Source organism: Onychomys torridus, chromosome 23 (genome assembly GCF_903995425.1).
Source record: "Onychomys torridus chromosome 23, mOncTor1.1, whole genome shotgun sequence".
Lineage (NCBI taxonomy): Eukaryota > Metazoa > Chordata > Mammalia > Rodentia > Cricetidae > Onychomys > Onychomys torridus.
The window spans coordinates 50,028,882-50,046,276 of record NC_050465.1 but is presented as its reverse complement, the minus strand read 5'-3'; the positions used below and the strand labels follow the sequence as shown (position 1 = coordinate 50,046,276).

The 17,395-nt window shown below is 40.4% G+C and overlaps 1 protein-coding gene across 1 annotated transcript in view; it reads right to left on the bottom strand.

The window, feature by feature from the left end:
* Pth2r (parathyroid hormone 2 receptor) overlaps positions 1 to 17,395 on the bottom strand; it is a 77,921-nt gene that overhangs the window by 20,252 nt on the left and 40,274 nt on the right. The window contains exons 8-9 of the mRNA XM_036173472.1: positions 13,748 to 13,808; positions 8,844 to 8,907 (exon numbers count right to left, since the gene is read on the bottom strand). Of these exons, the coding sequence (XP_036029365.1) occupies positions 8,844 to 8,907; positions 13,748 to 13,808 (125 nt within the window). The remainder of the gene's footprint in view (positions 1 to 8,843; positions 8,908 to 13,747; positions 13,809 to 17,395) is intronic.

Below are 17,395 nucleotides of genomic sequence, written 5' to 3'. Positions count from 1 at the left end.
AGCATCCTCAAAGCATCTCCAAGGGCCCCATAGCAGTCTGCTCAACCTCTCACTCGATCTAGCTGTGGTTTTAATTCTTTTCCACTGGGACAGTCCTTACACTCAGGTCTTAGTGTCTTGGGGGAGCCCCAGATTATTGAGCACATACTGAATCTGCCCATTGTGTCTTCATTGTTTCTTCCAGGCCTGACTGGCCCTGCCTGTTGCTTCCCCTGCTCTTCCAACTGGCCATCCCCGTACTTTCTGATGAGGCTCTGGAAGCCACAGCATCTAAACGTATGTCCTCCTCTGGTTTGCTTGTTGGTTTTCACTTTTTGAGACAGAATCCCAGGTATCCCAAACTCGTCTTGAATTCTCTTTGTAGCCCAGTGAGAATGACCTTGAACTTTGTTCCTCCTGCTTCAGCCTGGAGAGTGCTAGGATAATGGGCAAGCACCATTTCCATGCCTGGTTTATCTGTTGTTAATTAAAACATATTCCTCTAGTATTCTAGTGCTTTGTAGGAGAATTTGAAAGTCATTCACATCAACATAAAGACAGGGAGCTTAATAACCAACTGTCACATTTGGGGGTGCTCGTTTTCATAAAAAGCATTATTTTCTAACGACTGGCTGACTCTCTTGAAGATTTCAATGAGGGGAAACAAAACATCAGTGCTTGGCTATCAGTCCCACCCTTGCAAAATCAATAGAATGCTTTGGCATTTGTGCTGAAGTCAGTGCTCATCTGGAAACCTGGGTTCCCTTACACATTTGACTGCCCAGAACTCCTTTATTGCCTTAAACACAATTTGCTCTGCATGTCACTGAGAAATTCTGGCCCCATTCTACCTGATTCTACTTTCAGAAATATAAGCATTCTAAAGAGAAGCCGCACCGTTACAACAGCCAAAGCCAGAATTAGGCTAGGGACCCAATTTGGAGTGTGTCTGTTTTTGTAATGCTGTGGCACACTTGGATGAAAAGCCATAAAGAAAAGAAACCTGATATTGTAAAGGAAATACATTTTTTTAATTTTATAATTAATTTAATTTTTTAGCCACAGATTCCTCTGCCCTCCCATTTTAAGGCATAAATATACCTATTGAAATGGAAAAAAATGTTTTTTATAAAAATTGTTCAAGATAAGATTTGGCATGTATTTAAAGTGAAATAAATAGGGTCAAAACACAGGTTGTCTCTTTTTGTCACACTGTTGTACGACCTTTACCTTTCTCAGCACAGCTATAGTTTACCTCCCTAGACAGAAAAAGATCTGGTGAAAAAGACTTGGAATTTCTATAGTTGTATGTGCTTTTCCTTATTTTGCCTTTCTACTGTCCCAGTCCCCACGGACATCTACTTTGTATGGGTGGTTGGTTCTTTAAACTACTATTGATCCATTGGCCACTGTGTTCCAGGAAACTCTCAAAATGCATTAAGAATGTAGAGATTTAAGAGACAATATTATATTTATTTACATATACCATGCAGCTTAGTGAGCAAGGAGACAGTAAACAGTCAGTCAGAAGCCTTCTGTTTCTTGGAGGTTTGGGACCATGCAAAAGGTCAAATTGAAGATATGATACTCCAAGGAAGCAAAAGAAACACACCCTAGCCTTCCAAGGACTCAGAAAGTCATGTGGAACAGACCTGGACAAGTTCCAGCTCAGGTAAACAGCTGTGTAAAGGTTGTGAGCATAAGCAAGAGAGTCCATTCTACACACTCAGGGATTTGGGGTTCTATTAAAGATGCCTGGAGTCACCAGGTAACAATTTATAGTCTCACATTAGAATCTCAACTCTCCTCACTTGGCAGCTAAGCAATTTGGTCCATTTCCTTATTTAGAGTTATTGCACCTGTACCCAGCCCATGGTGAGCACTGTGTCATATTTGTTGCCATTATCTTCATCCTTTCTGCTTTCACAACACCAAATCGCCCAGAAAAAGAAGGACCACTCTCTGTACACTACGATGGAGCTCTCTGCTCACTCTCCCTTTTGTAGGTTAGAGGATATGGGATGCCTGGCATGGAAATCCCCAAAGGTCTGGAATCCCAGGAGGTAAATACATAGGGAAGTATTCCTAGAAGTCACTGCAAGCAGTTTAACATTCAGAATAACCTGAAAATTTCTGCTACAGAGTTAGGATATGCACAAATACATATTAAAACTCAGAGGCTTTATTGTCCCTGGGGAAAATGGGGGAGGAGATTTTCCTTCCCTCCTTTTCCTCATACCATTTACCTAAGAAAACTTTTAAGCACATTCTCATCTCTTCAAAATCTATATAAATCTTTTTTGTTCATCAGACAGGTCTTTTATCATATTGAAGACCCAAGGGTGTCTTTCTCAAAACCTTGGAACCAGTTCTTTAAAATACAAGCGTCAAAGGAGATAGCTCCTATCTCCTGGTTTCTAGGGGAGAGAAGAAGCCTAACTTCTGCAGGTGGACATCTTCAATGTTCAAAGCCACCTCCTCTGCCACAAAGCATTGAGAAATTTATTTTGCCTCTGCATAAAGGTAGTTAACAAACACAGGTAGTCGAACCAAGTTTAGGATGATTCATATGCACCAAATGGCATTGATGAGCCCTCTTATGTGAAAATCAGCTGTTGTCCATCTTGAAAACACCTATTCAAAGTTTTATTTTGATTAGCCATAAAAAAAGAACAAGATTTCTTTGCCATTGCAGTCTCAAATGTTAGCAAATGACCTACCATGCACATGGTGCTCTAGTTTAATAACTTAACATTAAAAGTGCTTTCTTCCTGAAACAATTTTGCAGGCAGCATTTCATTAACAGGAGAAGGGTCTGGTTTTCATTGTGCCTCCTTAACCAGGTATGGTGATGCACACCTGTAATCCCAGCACTTGAAAGGAAGAGACAGGATTGGTTGCCTAGCCAGTTAAAGGCCAGCTATCAGACAGACACAGAGAGAGAGAGACAGACAGACAGACACACATCAAGAGAGAGAGAGAGAGAGGGAGGGAGGGAGGGAGAGAGGGAGAGAGAGAGAGAGAGGGAGAGAGAGAGAGGGAGAGAGGGAGAGATTTCCTCCATAGCAAAGCCTCATTCCTATCATCATAACAAAAGAAAAGTGCTGGGTAATCAAAAAAAAAAGAAAGAAAGAAAGAAAGAAAAGAAAAAGTTTAAAACAACAAAATGATTGGAGAGCAAAGCTACAGGATAACCATCTAGCGTGAAATCCATGAAAAGACAGTGACTGTAGAGAGATGTAGCCTGAGCACTTACTTTCCAGAGTAGGGCCCAAAGCTGTTAAAATATTGATAAACTGCACAAACATTAAACTACAAAAAAAAAAGAAAATAAGGCAACAATCTGGATCACAATAACAAAAAGGAAATAAGACAGTAAAGAGTCAACCAAAGAAAAGATTTGGAAACTGAAAGTAATGAATACTATTGAAAGGAATTAAAGAAAACACAGGTAAATGAGAAAATATGTTAATAGGTTGGATGAATTAATTTGTGGAAATGTCTGTACTACCAAGAGAGATCCCTGTATTCAATGCAATCCTTTTCAAAATTCCAAACACATTCTTCACAGAAGTAGTAAAAAAAAATCCTAAAATTCACTTGAGAGTACCTAAAATCTTAAATAGTTGAAACAATATTGAGCAGGACCAAATCTGAAAGCATACTACTTGATTTCCAACTATTTTACAAAATCACAGTAATCAAAACAGTGTGGCAGTATCATAGAAAAACGCAGGTGGCCCACTGGAACTAGAGGTCTCACAAGTAAACCCATGCATCTATGATCAAATAATTTTCAAGAAAAAAGTGAGGAATACACAACATGGAAAAGAGAATTTCTTCAATAAATAGTGTTGAAGAAACTAGCTATCTATTTTCAGAAGAATGAAATTGGGCCCCTGTCTCACACCACAGACTAAACAGTCTCCCAGTTATACTAAAGGCTTAAATGTAAGACCTTTAGTCATAAAACCAAGAGGGAAACACGGTAGAGATGCTTCATTACATTGGCCTGGGGGATATATAAATATATATTCTGCAAACCACAGAGTAAAAACTGAATGAAGAAAACCTTAATAAAGGCAGTCTAGACAAAGAGTCTAGTCTCTATGACCCAAGACAGGCCAGACCTCCATAGGGATTCATACCATGTCCAGGTGCAGACAAAAAAATGGGCTGGATAGGCCAGGTCTGATGGTATTTGCCTGTAAACTCAGCACAGAGGCAGAAGGATCAGAAGTTCTAGATCAACCTGGGCTACATAGCAATATCCTATCTCAAAACAACCTATAGCTATACAAATGACAGCTATACAGTCAAGCCACGCACTATGGTGCCAATGTTCTCCCTCTCTTCACACCTCTGCACAGACTCGGTGAGAAGAGACCCAGTCAGCATCCAACATGGGTGCTGAGTGACTGCCTGGCTGGATGAATCGCCATGGAAAGTAACTGGGAAGCCAGTTTCTCTTTAATCAGATATTTATTAACTTTGGAAACGGGGCCTCACATGGGAAGCAAGAAAATGAAAGTAAAAATAAGAATATTACTTTGTATTTTTTTTCCTCAGTGAGCAGAAGGTGAGTCATGAAATACTTTATTAGATAAGTTACAAAAGTAAAGGCTGGCTCACTTTTTCAGAATGTAGATACCTCTGCTTTGAGGACATAATAAAGATTTCTACTATCAAAAACAGTTCATACCAAAAAAAAAAAATGTTTGTTTGTTTCCTCCCTTGTTTACTTTTTGAGATTATAATTTATATAACTGGAAGATAATTTATTAATTTGGGGTATGCACTTCCACAGTCTTTTTTATAATATCAAAGTGATAGCATGCCAGCATGCAGGAAGAAAGAATATTCTATCATCAGAAAGCTCTGCATAGCCAGAGGACCACTCAAAGTGTCTTTGGGGATCATGGGGTCAGGAACCGAAGAGTCTCTGAGAGGCCTGCTATGTCTAAAGTCGCTTACAGGTATACATGCACAAACATTATAACACTACTGTGGTCTAGAAACTGAAGTCTATCCTTTATCACTCTATGGGAACACCAGTCTTTGTTGTCCAGTTGTTTATTCTGGGACTCAAGAACTCGGAACTTCCAGCAGGTTCTCACCACCCTCCAGTATCATCATGACCACTGAGACCCACTGGCCCTCAGTATCATTACTACGTAATCGTCCCATTGCTAGTCCCCTCCAAGCCCCAAGGACTTTCTGAATGGGAGCTCTGATTCCATGGGTTCAGTGTGAAAACCTTGCATTCTTACCACTTGCAGAATTCTGTCTCAATTTCTTATGAGACATAAAAACCTCTTCAAGGTCCATCCCCAGCACTCCTCATCCTCAGTTCCTGATGCTAGCACACAGAACATGGAGTCAGAACCAACACATTTCTCCCCAGACCACCACCAATCTTCACAAATTACTAAATGAATGAATGGATGAATAAAGCCACCCTATTAGTCACTAATTTTCTTGCTTGTGGTTTTCTGTTATTAATCTCTACCTTCTTTTGAAATAGATATAAAATCACCTTTCATTTTCTAACGGCCAATTTTTCTTATAAAGTACTGGTCTTCAGTATTGAAGTAAAATAATCACTTCTTATAGAATCTAGGTTCTAACACACATTGAACTGGGTCTGCTGTGTGTCTTCTCACACTTGACTCTGTGGGATTGTGGGTGCTTTCAGGATTCCTCTCAGCCATTTCCACTAGTAATCTTATATCTGAGGTGATATATCCAGTGTGGTCATCCAAACAGGCCCTTCCTATTTGGAGCTGTCTGTTACAGCTTATCTCTTGACTCTTAGGATAATTCCTCATTTTATTTTTTATTATTACTTTATTCTTTTAAATAGTAATTTAATTTTACATATCAGCCACGGATTGCCCTGTCCTCCCTCCTCCCACCCTCCCCAATCCACCCTCCATTCCCATCTCCTCCAGGGCAAGGACTCCCCTGGGGATTCAGCTCAGCCTGGTAGATTCAGTACAGGCAGGTCCAGTCCCTTCATCCTTTTACCCAGGCTGAGCAAAGTGTCCCTGCATAAGCCCCAGGTTCCAAACAGCCAGCTCATGCACTAAGGACAGGTCCAGGTCCCACAGCCTGGGGGCCTCCCAAACAGTTCAAACTAATCAACTGTCTCACTTATCCAGAAGGCCTGATCCAGCTGGGGGCTCCACAGCTATTGGTTCATAGTTCATGTGTTTCCATTAGTTTGGCTATTTATCCCTGTGGTTTATAAACTCTGCCTTAGGGTTTCTGTTTGTAGCTCCAGCTTTTCTTTTCCTTAGGCTTCTCCTTGTCTTTTTAAATTGTCTTTCTTTTAACTCAACTTTCTCCAGGTTATTGATAGAAATAAGGAAGACATTGATTGCCAGTATAATTTCTGGCATCTAATGAGAACTTTCTGATACATTCACAGACTCAGTCAATCATGAAGACTGGAGGAATGTCTTTTATCCTTGAGTTAGAATAATGAACCCTGAAGCCAATTCTCGCTGAATAAAAAGTTTATTCTCTAATCTCTTCTATGATTTATAAGACTGACTAAAAGAACTTCATCACATTGGAAATAGTAGCCAAGGATTCTTGGGCTGCAATATGTCTTATTCAGTAAAGCCCTTGCCCTACAATCATAAGAACCTGAGTTCAAGCCCCTGTAACTTCTGGAGAAGAAGTCAGGTGTTTGCAGGCCTAGTGAGCAGTAGCAGGTGAAACCCTGGAGCTTGCTGGCCGATCAAGCCAGCTGAATCAGCAAGCTGGCTCCAGGTTCAATGAGAGAGCCTAGCTCAAAACAAATATGATGGAGAACTGTTGAAGAGACACCAAACAACCTCTGGCTTCCATATATATGTGAGAACCTCACACCTACACAGGTACCTACCCACACACACACACACACAGAGAGAGAGAGAGAGAGAGAGAGAGAGAGAGAGAGAGAGAGAGAGAGAGATTGCTTTGTGATTTTTAGTTGAAAAAAAATGTCCTCCATAGTCCTTTATCAGTGTGACAATTTTGTAATTTTTTTAATTCTAAATTGGCTGTTTCTCATTTTAGTTTAGAAAGTTCTGCGAATAAATTCTTCATTCATGTTGATGATAGCAACTTCAGCCAATAAACAGACAAGACTTTGGGTTAAAAAAAATTATTTGTTTCCATGGACTATGCCCAATAGTTTACTGCTTTTTTACTTCGATTCTGACAATTCTATAAAGTGCTCTTGGACTTATGGGTCCTTCCTTTTATCAAATGAAAAAAAAAAAAAAAACCAAACAGCTGCTGCAATAGAACAGATGTATTTTGGAACATTAACTGAAAACACAAAAGTAGTAAGATATACATTGTTGCCCCTTAAAAAGACAATAATAAGACACGAAGGAGCAAACACTCAGAGGAGAGAGTAGAAATTTGGAAAAGACAGAGGGTGGCAGTTTGGATGTGTGGAGAGCTCCGTGAGAAAGGAGAAATCAGCAGAGAACAGCAAACTCTGTGGAGTCTGCTGTTCCCTTCAGGGTCACAGATGCAGTCTCAGAGACACACTGCCATTCTGGGTTGTCACTAGATTGACAGGGTAGCATTCTGTTTACTTTTAAAAGGCAAGAATTTATTAAAGTCACTTGTTCCTTTACCCCAGACACAGTTTTTGAACGTCTGAGACACGGTCTAAGTTGACAATCCAATGGCAAGGTTCAAAGTGCCCTCCTGAACTATCCCTGCACCGTTTTGTTCCCCTCTCTAAGCATCGACATCCACAGGCCTCGGGTAAAGGTTCTTTTTGACCTGCAAGACTTCTTTAACCAGTTTTCCTATAAGCAACATAAACCCCTACTGGTTGTCTAGAAGTGCCTAGACATATGAACAGCTGCCCATCCGTATACAGTATGGTCCCAGGCAGGGAAAGTGGTTGACACTTGTAAGGGAAGCAGGGAGGGGGCAGGAAGAAGGGAAGTGGGGGGAGGGAGGGACAGAGAGAGAATACCATGATCAAAGAAAGGCAAAAGTAGTCGTTGGGCTTTTGAATTACTCTCTAATGTGTTAACATCTATCTGGCATATGTGTTTTTAGGACGTGCATCATCTTGTATGACATGCAAGAACCAAGTGAATATAAGCTAGCATAATTTCTTCATCAAACCACAGAGAAGCTGATCCCATGGAATCATCTGGGAAAGTGAAAAGTAAGCATTTTGCTGAGTCTTGTTGGCCCAGATGTGTAATTTTGTTTTCCTTGGCAACCCAGACACAATACACAGTAGAAACATTCAGGCACATGGGTCTCTTGCAGTACATGCCAGCTCTAGCCTTTTTCTCCATTACCTTGTGGACAGGGTTTTGTAGGGCATCTCTTTTGAGGGACCCGACCCATGTCCATGGAGCAAGCAAGACAAACAGAAGAGTCAGACAAAGCTCTAGAGAGGATCTCACTATCTCTCTTCTTTCCCCAAATTCCTCTGCTCTGCTGTTATTCTGCTTTTCGCTTCTCACCACCTCCATTTACTAATAGGTATTTTGAGAACATTAACTCCGGATGCAATCGATGAAAAGGAGGCTGTAATTTAGAGCCTTATAAATCCCTGCATGTGTAAATATTCACGTGTGTAATGAAGCCTCAGAAATGCTCCCAGGTGCCACCTGGTTACCCTGATTCAAAGAACAGCAACCAGTGCCTGCACCAGACTTAATGACAGCCACAAATGGAGGCTGACCACCAGCCCTGACTTCCCCAGCTATTGTGATAGGTGTAAAAGTTCCTAAAAACCTACCGTACAATAAAGCAACAGGCAAACTTGCCCAGAGTTTTAGTGGCGATTTTGTTTGTTTATTATTTATTGAAGCTACAAAAACTTTTAAACTTACCCCAATAGCGGCTAAGATTGGAGCCTGGTAAATCCACCGGTCTCCAGCACTAAGTTCCCAACACCTGAGGTGCAAAAGAAAGGAAAGGAGGGAGAGAGGGAGGAAGGAAGGAAGGGAGGGAGGGAGGGAGGGGGGAGGGAGGGAGGGAGGAAGGAAGGAAGGAAAAGAAAACTTAATGAATAATTTTGGCCAAACAAATAAATGAGAATCAACTCTAGCCCCAGCTTCTTCTTTTGGAGAAACAAAAACATTTTTAAGATTCTGATCCTGCAGTATCCAAACCACTGAAAACACATTATAAATCTTGATTTCCTTACCATGAAGGAGCCTGTACATGAGTGTTATAATATGAGGAAGTTACTTCTATAGTGGTCAAGTCGAGACCTTTGTTTCTACAGCCACCAAAAAAAAAACAAAACAAAACAAAACCAGTTGCCTAAGTGTGGCACAATGATACTTTGCTTGTATTAGCATCAAAATAACACATGATAATTAAGAAGTTTTTGGCAAAAATAAAAATCTAGCTCTTTCAGAAGTTAGAGCAATTTTATTTCACAGCTTATTATCTATACAGATACAACAGAAAACTGAACACAAATGATTCTTATCAAAGAAATAAGAACTCAGCTTTGTTGATGTTACTCATTAGTGTTCTCTTGACTAGTTTTTATATTTACTTGTAAACCTTCAGTATTAATTTTCATGAATATAAGTGGTTCATTCATGTCTCATTTGAACCAATTTAACATCTTCCAAGTTACTCCTCATTGAACAGGGAGTTAAACATTTTGGCAAGTGTTCATTTCATATCTGTGTGTGACCCATGATTTGCATCTTTAACGTCTATAGGTTATGTTAATAGCATTGGTTAAAAAAAATACCCCACAATTTAGCTGTTCGTTACAATTAGTTCCTAATTCCTAAGGAAGATTTAAGTAACACACTGTCAGAGATCAGTGTGGGGATCTGACAGGGTGGTGTGAGTTATCCCAAATGCCTAGACTATATGGAATACAGATGGCCATTAAATATTTGCTTTATTGAAATGACATAAATTGAATCCAAAATAGGTTTAACTCAACCTCACCTAATCTGGCTTGTACTGGTAAAAACCATACACTAGATTAAATATTACAGAGGATTTTTTAAAATTACTTCTACTTGAAAGTTTAAGATAACACTTGAAGCAACTGTTTTAAATGTAAAGACATGTAAATGGAAGTCTTCCATTTGTTTCTACCCCGACAAAACTCAGTATTGATTATACCAATAGTAAATGATGTAAAGAATTGGGGGAAATGTAATGTTAATTTTTCAAATTCTGTATGATAAACTTATCAATAAATTGTACTTTATGAATACCTTATAGATGATAAAATGCTATTTCAACAATTTTTAAAAGGTAAAATATTTTCACTCTGTACCTACAACTATATGTTTTTAGAGCATAGTTTCATGTACAAGTAATACATTCTCACCTCAATAATCATAAAATAGAAGATGACAGCTATACTGAGACATTCTGATCTTCCTAGCATTCTCTTGTTCTTTTATTAAATATGATGACAGTGCCTGTACATTTCTAAATGAATACAAGCATCATATTTTTACTTTTTCTTATTCCTATATTTTGGATCTTAAATTACTGTCCATGTGTTAAAGGCTTTGTCCCAGTGTCTGGCATTACTGGGAGGTGGCAGAATCTCTACAAGGTGGGGTTTAGTGGAAGGAAGTTGAACTGTTGGAGAATGTCTTTGAGGGAGAAATTAGGAGTCTCAACCCCCTTTCCTCTTGATCCCCAGATACCATAAAGCGAACAGCCCCTTCTCATTGTGGTGAACTATATAGGCCCAACAACCATGAGTCAAAACCTCTGAGAGTCCAATCTGAACTTTCTCCTAGTTTTAAGTGGATTGTCTTGAGTATTTTGTCACAGTAACAGAAAGCTGTGATGACCGATACTGATTATCAGGATGATATGATCTAAAATCACCTAAAAGACAAACCTCTAGTCATGTCTATGCATTTCTCAATGGGTGATAGATTTCTGGAGCCCCATCCTAAATATGAGTGGCACCATTCAATATGTGAGAGTCCTAAACTGAATAAAAAGAAGACAGCAAGCAGAGCATGGCATTCGTTCTTCTCTACACCCTGGCCACAGAAACCATGCCCTGCCACCTCATGCCCTACCTCCATGACTTCTCCGCCATGATGGACCATACCTCAAACTGTGACCCAAAATAAATCCTGCTTACGTTGCTTTGGTCTGGTATTTTTTGTCACAGGAGCAATAAATGGAACCAAAACACTAACACACTTATCTCACCAAAAAAAAAAATGTAATTTATATGCTGCTGTGCAATTTCATATTCCTTTTGAATGTACATATAAAATTGCATATATAGGTTTCTTTGTTGATACCAAAATGTATCAGTTGCACATGTATGTTGCAAGACTATAACACAGAGAACAACAAAACCCCTATGTCAAACTAATTCTGTCCCTCCCAGCTAAAGTCTGCACAGCCAAAGAACTTGGAATCTCAACAGAATGGAAATCAAGACACAGAATTGTTACACTTGCACACTGAACATTGAATTGCACATTTTCAGCATTATGTACAGGCATCTCCCTTTCACATCATTCAGTAGACAAGAAAGATAAAAGAGTGTTACTAAGTTGCACACATCATGGCTCACACTACCCTCAAAAGCCTTCATCTATAACAAAAGTCTTGATGTACCAGCTACAAGGCTTTTGGATTCCATACATTTTTCATTTCAGTTTTTAGCATTTGATAATATCTTCACAATCTTTTCTCTCTGCCTCACTGACATTTTAGCATCATGTCTCCTAACACATGGGATTCAATCATGCAATTCCAACTCTTGACAAAATCATTATTTTTGGAAGTAGGTCAACATCGGCTCTCTCTAAATGAATCAAAAGCATTGACTCTGATGGGTTAGAGTGTCAAAATTTCAAATTTTCTTTTTGACATAATAAGAGAAGCAAGTGAGATTTCAGACACTTTCAATAAAATGCTATGACTTCTTATTTTAAATTAATTTTTCAACAGTCCACATCATACCCAGCTGAGGAACTCAACTCTGTTCGGATGTTTTTAAATAGATTTTAACACTCTAGGGAACGAATTTCTGAATGTTGTAGTTTCAGGCTCAAGTGTTTGACTAGAAAGTAGGACTTTATACACCAACATTGGAAACCTGTACCATCCTATCATAGTGAGTAAGCCAACCCTCCCCCACCCACTTCTCCCTCCCTCTCCACCATATTCAGTAAAAATAGAGGAGACAAGAGGGGCTGGTCCCTGGAGAGTATGCAAATCCTAAATGTTTGAGTGCCTCTTTTTGTGGCCTTTCCAACTGCACAACCCACGTTTCGTTCTGAATGATGAAGTTACAGGTCCCATGTCATGCCCCTGTCCCCGCCCCCCCCCCCCCCACGCCCCCTGCAATGAAGAAAGAACAAAGCAGGTCTGCTTCTGATGCTGAGATAAGATGCCCTTGTAAGGGTTCTGTCCTTAATTGCATCATCAGCCTGGGACCACAGGCCAGCCTAAAAAGTAGGCAGGCCCTCTGATCATCTCTCTCTCTCTCTCTCTCTCTCTCTCTCTCTCTCTCTCTCTCTCCCTCTTACCCTCTCTCTCCCAATAAAGCTCTAAAAGGTAACTATGGCTCATGACTTTCCTCCATCACGCTCCTCCGCCAGGCACCAGCAGTGCCAATTTAACCAACAGCCCCTATAAGAAGCAGTTAGGAAGGAAGGGGTTTATTTGGCTTCCATTTCTGGGTTACAGTCCCTTAATGAGGGCAACCCAAGGCAGGAACTCATTCAACTAGTGTCCCATCACAGCCCTAGTCAGAAAGAAACAAAGGCACCCATGCTGCCTGCTTATTTGCTAGCTACTCGGCCCGCTTTCCTCTGTCTTACATAGTTCAGGACCCCGGCCTAAGGAATTGTGCTGCCCACAGTCATCATCAGGCTTCCCATATCCATTAAGACCATCCTCCACAGATATGCTCCCAGACCAACCAAATCTAGACACTTCCTCAATACGAGCTCTCCTCTCCGGGGATTTTAAGTGGCAGCAAGTTGGTTGGTATTTAAAACTCACCATTGCCAGTGTCTTATAATGTGTTGCCTGTTTTGTAAGTACATAAAACCAGGAAACAGAAAGTACTGATGCTGCCATTTTATCAGTTAGTTTAGCTTCTCCTAGTCTAATAATACTTGATAGAATTTTAAGACGGGGCCAGGCAGTGGTGGCACACGCCTTTAATCCCAGCACTCAGGAAGGAGGCAGGGGCAGGTGGATCTCTGAGTTCGAGGCCAGCCCAGTCTATAGAGTGAGCTCCACGACAGCCAAGGCTACCCAGAAAAATCCCTGTCTTGAAAAGCCTCCCACTCTTCCCCAAAAAAAGGAGAAGGAAAAAGAATTTTAAGACTGGAAGAGACTTCTTTTGTATTTCCAATAGCTTAGGACTAAGGGTGTATTTTAGTGCTAGACTGTGTGCCTAGAAAGCACAAGGCCCTGAGTTCAAGCCTTGGCAACACACACACACACACACACACACACACACACACACACACACACAAGCAAAAGCAAACTCAGAGGTTGAATGTGGAAAGTTAAGAAGATGGACATAGACATATCTTGATCGTTATAGTCTTTTAGATTACATAAAACACAAAGTTCAACATCTGAATCTATTCTGTGAGCCTTTCTGTTCTCTGACCTGGGAGGTAAACAGCTTCGGGGCAATACAGACCACTTCATGTGACTTCCCCAAAGGACAACAATGTCAGGAACAACAACCAAGCGACGGCCTCCGCCCACAGAAACCCCCCCCCCCACCCGCGTTTTGATTTCCACTAACCTGGTGTCAGCCAGAGTGGCTCGTACCACCGCCCAAGCCATAACAAACACCGCTGGAAATCCTGTAACAAGAAAGAGATTTGGAACCCGAATTTACTTTCAGATCGGGGATTTTTTTTCTCTCACATGCCTATAATATTAGCAGTTAGGAAAGAAAAATAGACACACAGAAAGTGTTCTGATCAAGACAAGTGCACCTAACGCCACCTCATCAGGAGTGACGTCATAAAGGGCAAATGGCCCCTGGAGATCTGAAAATGATGACGTTTGGTCAAGTTTTCACGGCAGGGATGGGAGGGGAAACCACATTTGGAGGGGACTGGAATTCCCAAAGCCATAATCATGCAGAGGGTGGTACACACTGCCTCTCCATGCACAGACACCTGCTTCCAAGGAGTGGAGCAGTGAGGGCAGGGAAAAGCTGGGAGAAGCCATGGGCCTTAAGAACATTACACTGTTTGCATTCTAAAGTGGACGGCAAGGAGAAGCTACCAGCAGGTTTTAAGGTCAGGAAGACCGTGGCTTTGTCCTTTCTTTTGGCTCCTAACAGAAGCATGTGTCCACACTCATGGGACTAAACTGGCTGCTCAGAAAACAGGTCTTATAAAGAGAGCCTGGTATCCTCGGCTCTCTTCTGTTTCCTCTCTCAGCATCTCTCTCTCTTACATAACACACACTCTGCCCCACCAGGAAGCCTGCACCAGAAGCCGATGCTCTCAGACCTCCAGAATTGTTTGCTGGCTTCCACTTATTCCTCACAAGTTATCTAGCTTCAGCTACTTTGTTATTTCAACATAAAATGAACTAAGACAGGGATGTCAACAAATATCTCTATATTTACTTTACCACCCAATGAACAGTTAAAAACTATTTTCTAAACTGAGGTCACATTATGTACGTGTAACACATTACATACAGGTGATGAAATGTTTGTGCCTGCTGGTGATTTTCAAAGAACACAGAATGTGAGATATTTTCTACACTGAAGGGATGGCAGCCCAGGATAGGAACTTTCATAATAATAAGCAGACATTGGCACCTCTTTTGACAGTTGAAGATGAAGTATATAAAAGTAAAGTACCATATTCATAATAGTAAAAACTAAAAGTGAAACCTTTTAAATACAAAATTAAAGCACAGAAGGGTATGTAGATGAGAGAATAAATGGGAAGAAGAATAGAACATCATCTGTGGGAGAAGTGAGATGAGGACAGGAAGAAGTAAGGAGTGTTAGGTTGAACGAGAAAGACTCCTTACTTTCTTCTATTTCCCTCTCCGTCATTCTTAAAAGTTCATTTTTAATTGTGTGGCTATGTGTGTGTGAAAGTGTGTGCCGTGTGTGTGTGTGTGTGTGTGTGTGTGTGTGTGTGTGTGTGTGTTACCTACAGAGGCCAGAGGCATTGGACCCCTGGGAGCGGGAGTCACAGGCTGTTGTGAGCCACCTGATGTGGGTAGTAGGAATTGAACAAGGTACTCTAGAAGAACAACCTGTGCTCATAACTGTTGATCAATCTCTCCACCCCCACTCTCTACATCTTTATGGTTAAATCTTATAAAAGTGGTCATGTTAATACTTGTCTTTAATCCAGAAATGATCAGAAAGGCATTGGTTCCTTTTCGGGTTGTAACTTTCTTTTCAATGCACTGTTTAAAATTATTGTTTCAAAAACCAATGTAAATAGTGTATCACTACAACATGGGTACTAGATTTCTAAGTACTTGCCTAGCTGAAGAGAGTTTAAATGAGTGACAGAAGGAAACAACTAAGTTCCCTTCTACAATACAGCTGACAAATCATGCCATTGAGGGAAAATATGCACTTGGATTCTCTGAAGTATTTCCACTTTGCAAAGCAGATGTCGTGCTTGTAAGCATTTGAAGAATGGGATTTGTGAAAATAAAATCAGCCTCTCAGTTTCTGAGATATGAGAACAGCATAATCTATCAAACAACCGGATGTAGATAGGTACTTTTGAAAAGAGTTTTGCTTTCAGAGCCAGGAATCTTCTCATTAAATATACCCTAGAACAGCATTTCTCAACCTGTGGGTTGTAACCCCTCTGGTGGGTCAAGAAGCCCTTTGACAAGGACATATCAGATAACCTGAATATCAAATATTTACATTACAACTCATAACAGTAGCAAAATTACAGTTATGAAGTAGCAACAAAATAATGTTATGGTTGGAGGTCAGCACAGCATGAGGAACTGCATTAAAGGGTCACAGTAGGTGAGAACCACAGCCTCCAGAATATCTTTTAAAGACTCGAGTCGCAAAGAGAGAGTCAGAAGATAGACTAGCTGCAGAATTTATTGTCGTGTGAGATTGTGCTAGTGAAATCAAGCTAATGTTGGGCAAAAGATGCTCCATATCCATGTCTGTGAAGATCCTATGTACTTTAATGTGCATTCTTAAATCTCCCTCAGGAAATAGAGATCGCAAAGGACTGTGCTTATTCACTGCCTTGTTATCCCAATGACAAGATCACTGTAAGCAAATTAACAGAAGTTGTGAAGGAAAGTTAGAATCCTCTGCTTGCATGAAAGTCTGCTAGAAACAAGTCACTTTTATCCTTTCTTCTTCCCCCACTGGAAGATCTGAAATCAAGTCTCCCAGGTTTCACTGCGAACTCTCAACTTTAACTGAGCAAAACAGATTGCACTGAGTGGCAAGAGCCCAAAAAAAGAGCTGGTGAGAGGGTCTGAATCTGTTCATTATCAAACCATAAGAAATTAGAGAAAAATGAATTTGTAGTGCACACAGTCGATGTAGAAATTCATAAAAGGAAAGAAGTGAGCTGGGTTCACAGGTAAAACTTTGCCCATAAACACCATTTCAAAATTACAACAGCATTACAGTCATCTGATGTCTTGTCAGTCCCAAAAGCCTTCAGTGAGTGAACCAGTTCCCTTTTCCTTAGTTCACATTTCCAGATGCAGTTTTAAGGCAAAATGAGCAAAGGGAAATGTTCCTGCTTCGTTAGGAGGGGGAAAAAAACAAGTCTTCCAATTTAATCCTGAGACATTAGTACCTTTCTCCTATGCTGAGCACTCATAATTCAAATACTAAGGTAACAACTTAGGTCTGTCTACAACTGTTCAGTTTCCAGGTGCTTCTCTTTTAACCACCTCGGGCTTTCCTTTCCCTGAAATTTTAACAAGTCCACAGTATTCTTTTTTCTGTCTCTTGTTGAGATTCTGCCTGATCCAGTAATTGCCCGGTACTGATAAGTAATTTGTGGAATGTGAGCTGAATATCATGTTTTTTAAATTTACTCTACTGAAAAGTAATTTGAATAATCACCTTCCAAGAATGGTAAGGCTCCAGAATTAGTTTGTAACTTTCTGTGTTAAATGCAGTCAAAACAGTACTATAGATGCTTCTCTAACATTCTCATTATTTGACCTAGAAACACAAATCATAGGTGCACTGTTGTAGCTTATAAATTCAAACTTCAAAACTGTTAGGAAGGAAACATCGACAGAGCAGGCATAGCACAAGGCATGGGCCTGGAAGGTTGGAACAAGTGCAGCTAATAACGTGTCCTTTCCAGCTTCCTCCTCAGAGTTCTAGCGAGAACTTGGCCTAGGAACACTAACCACAATTTAAGTCTGAGAAGCTCATTAAATGCATTTCATTAACAGAACA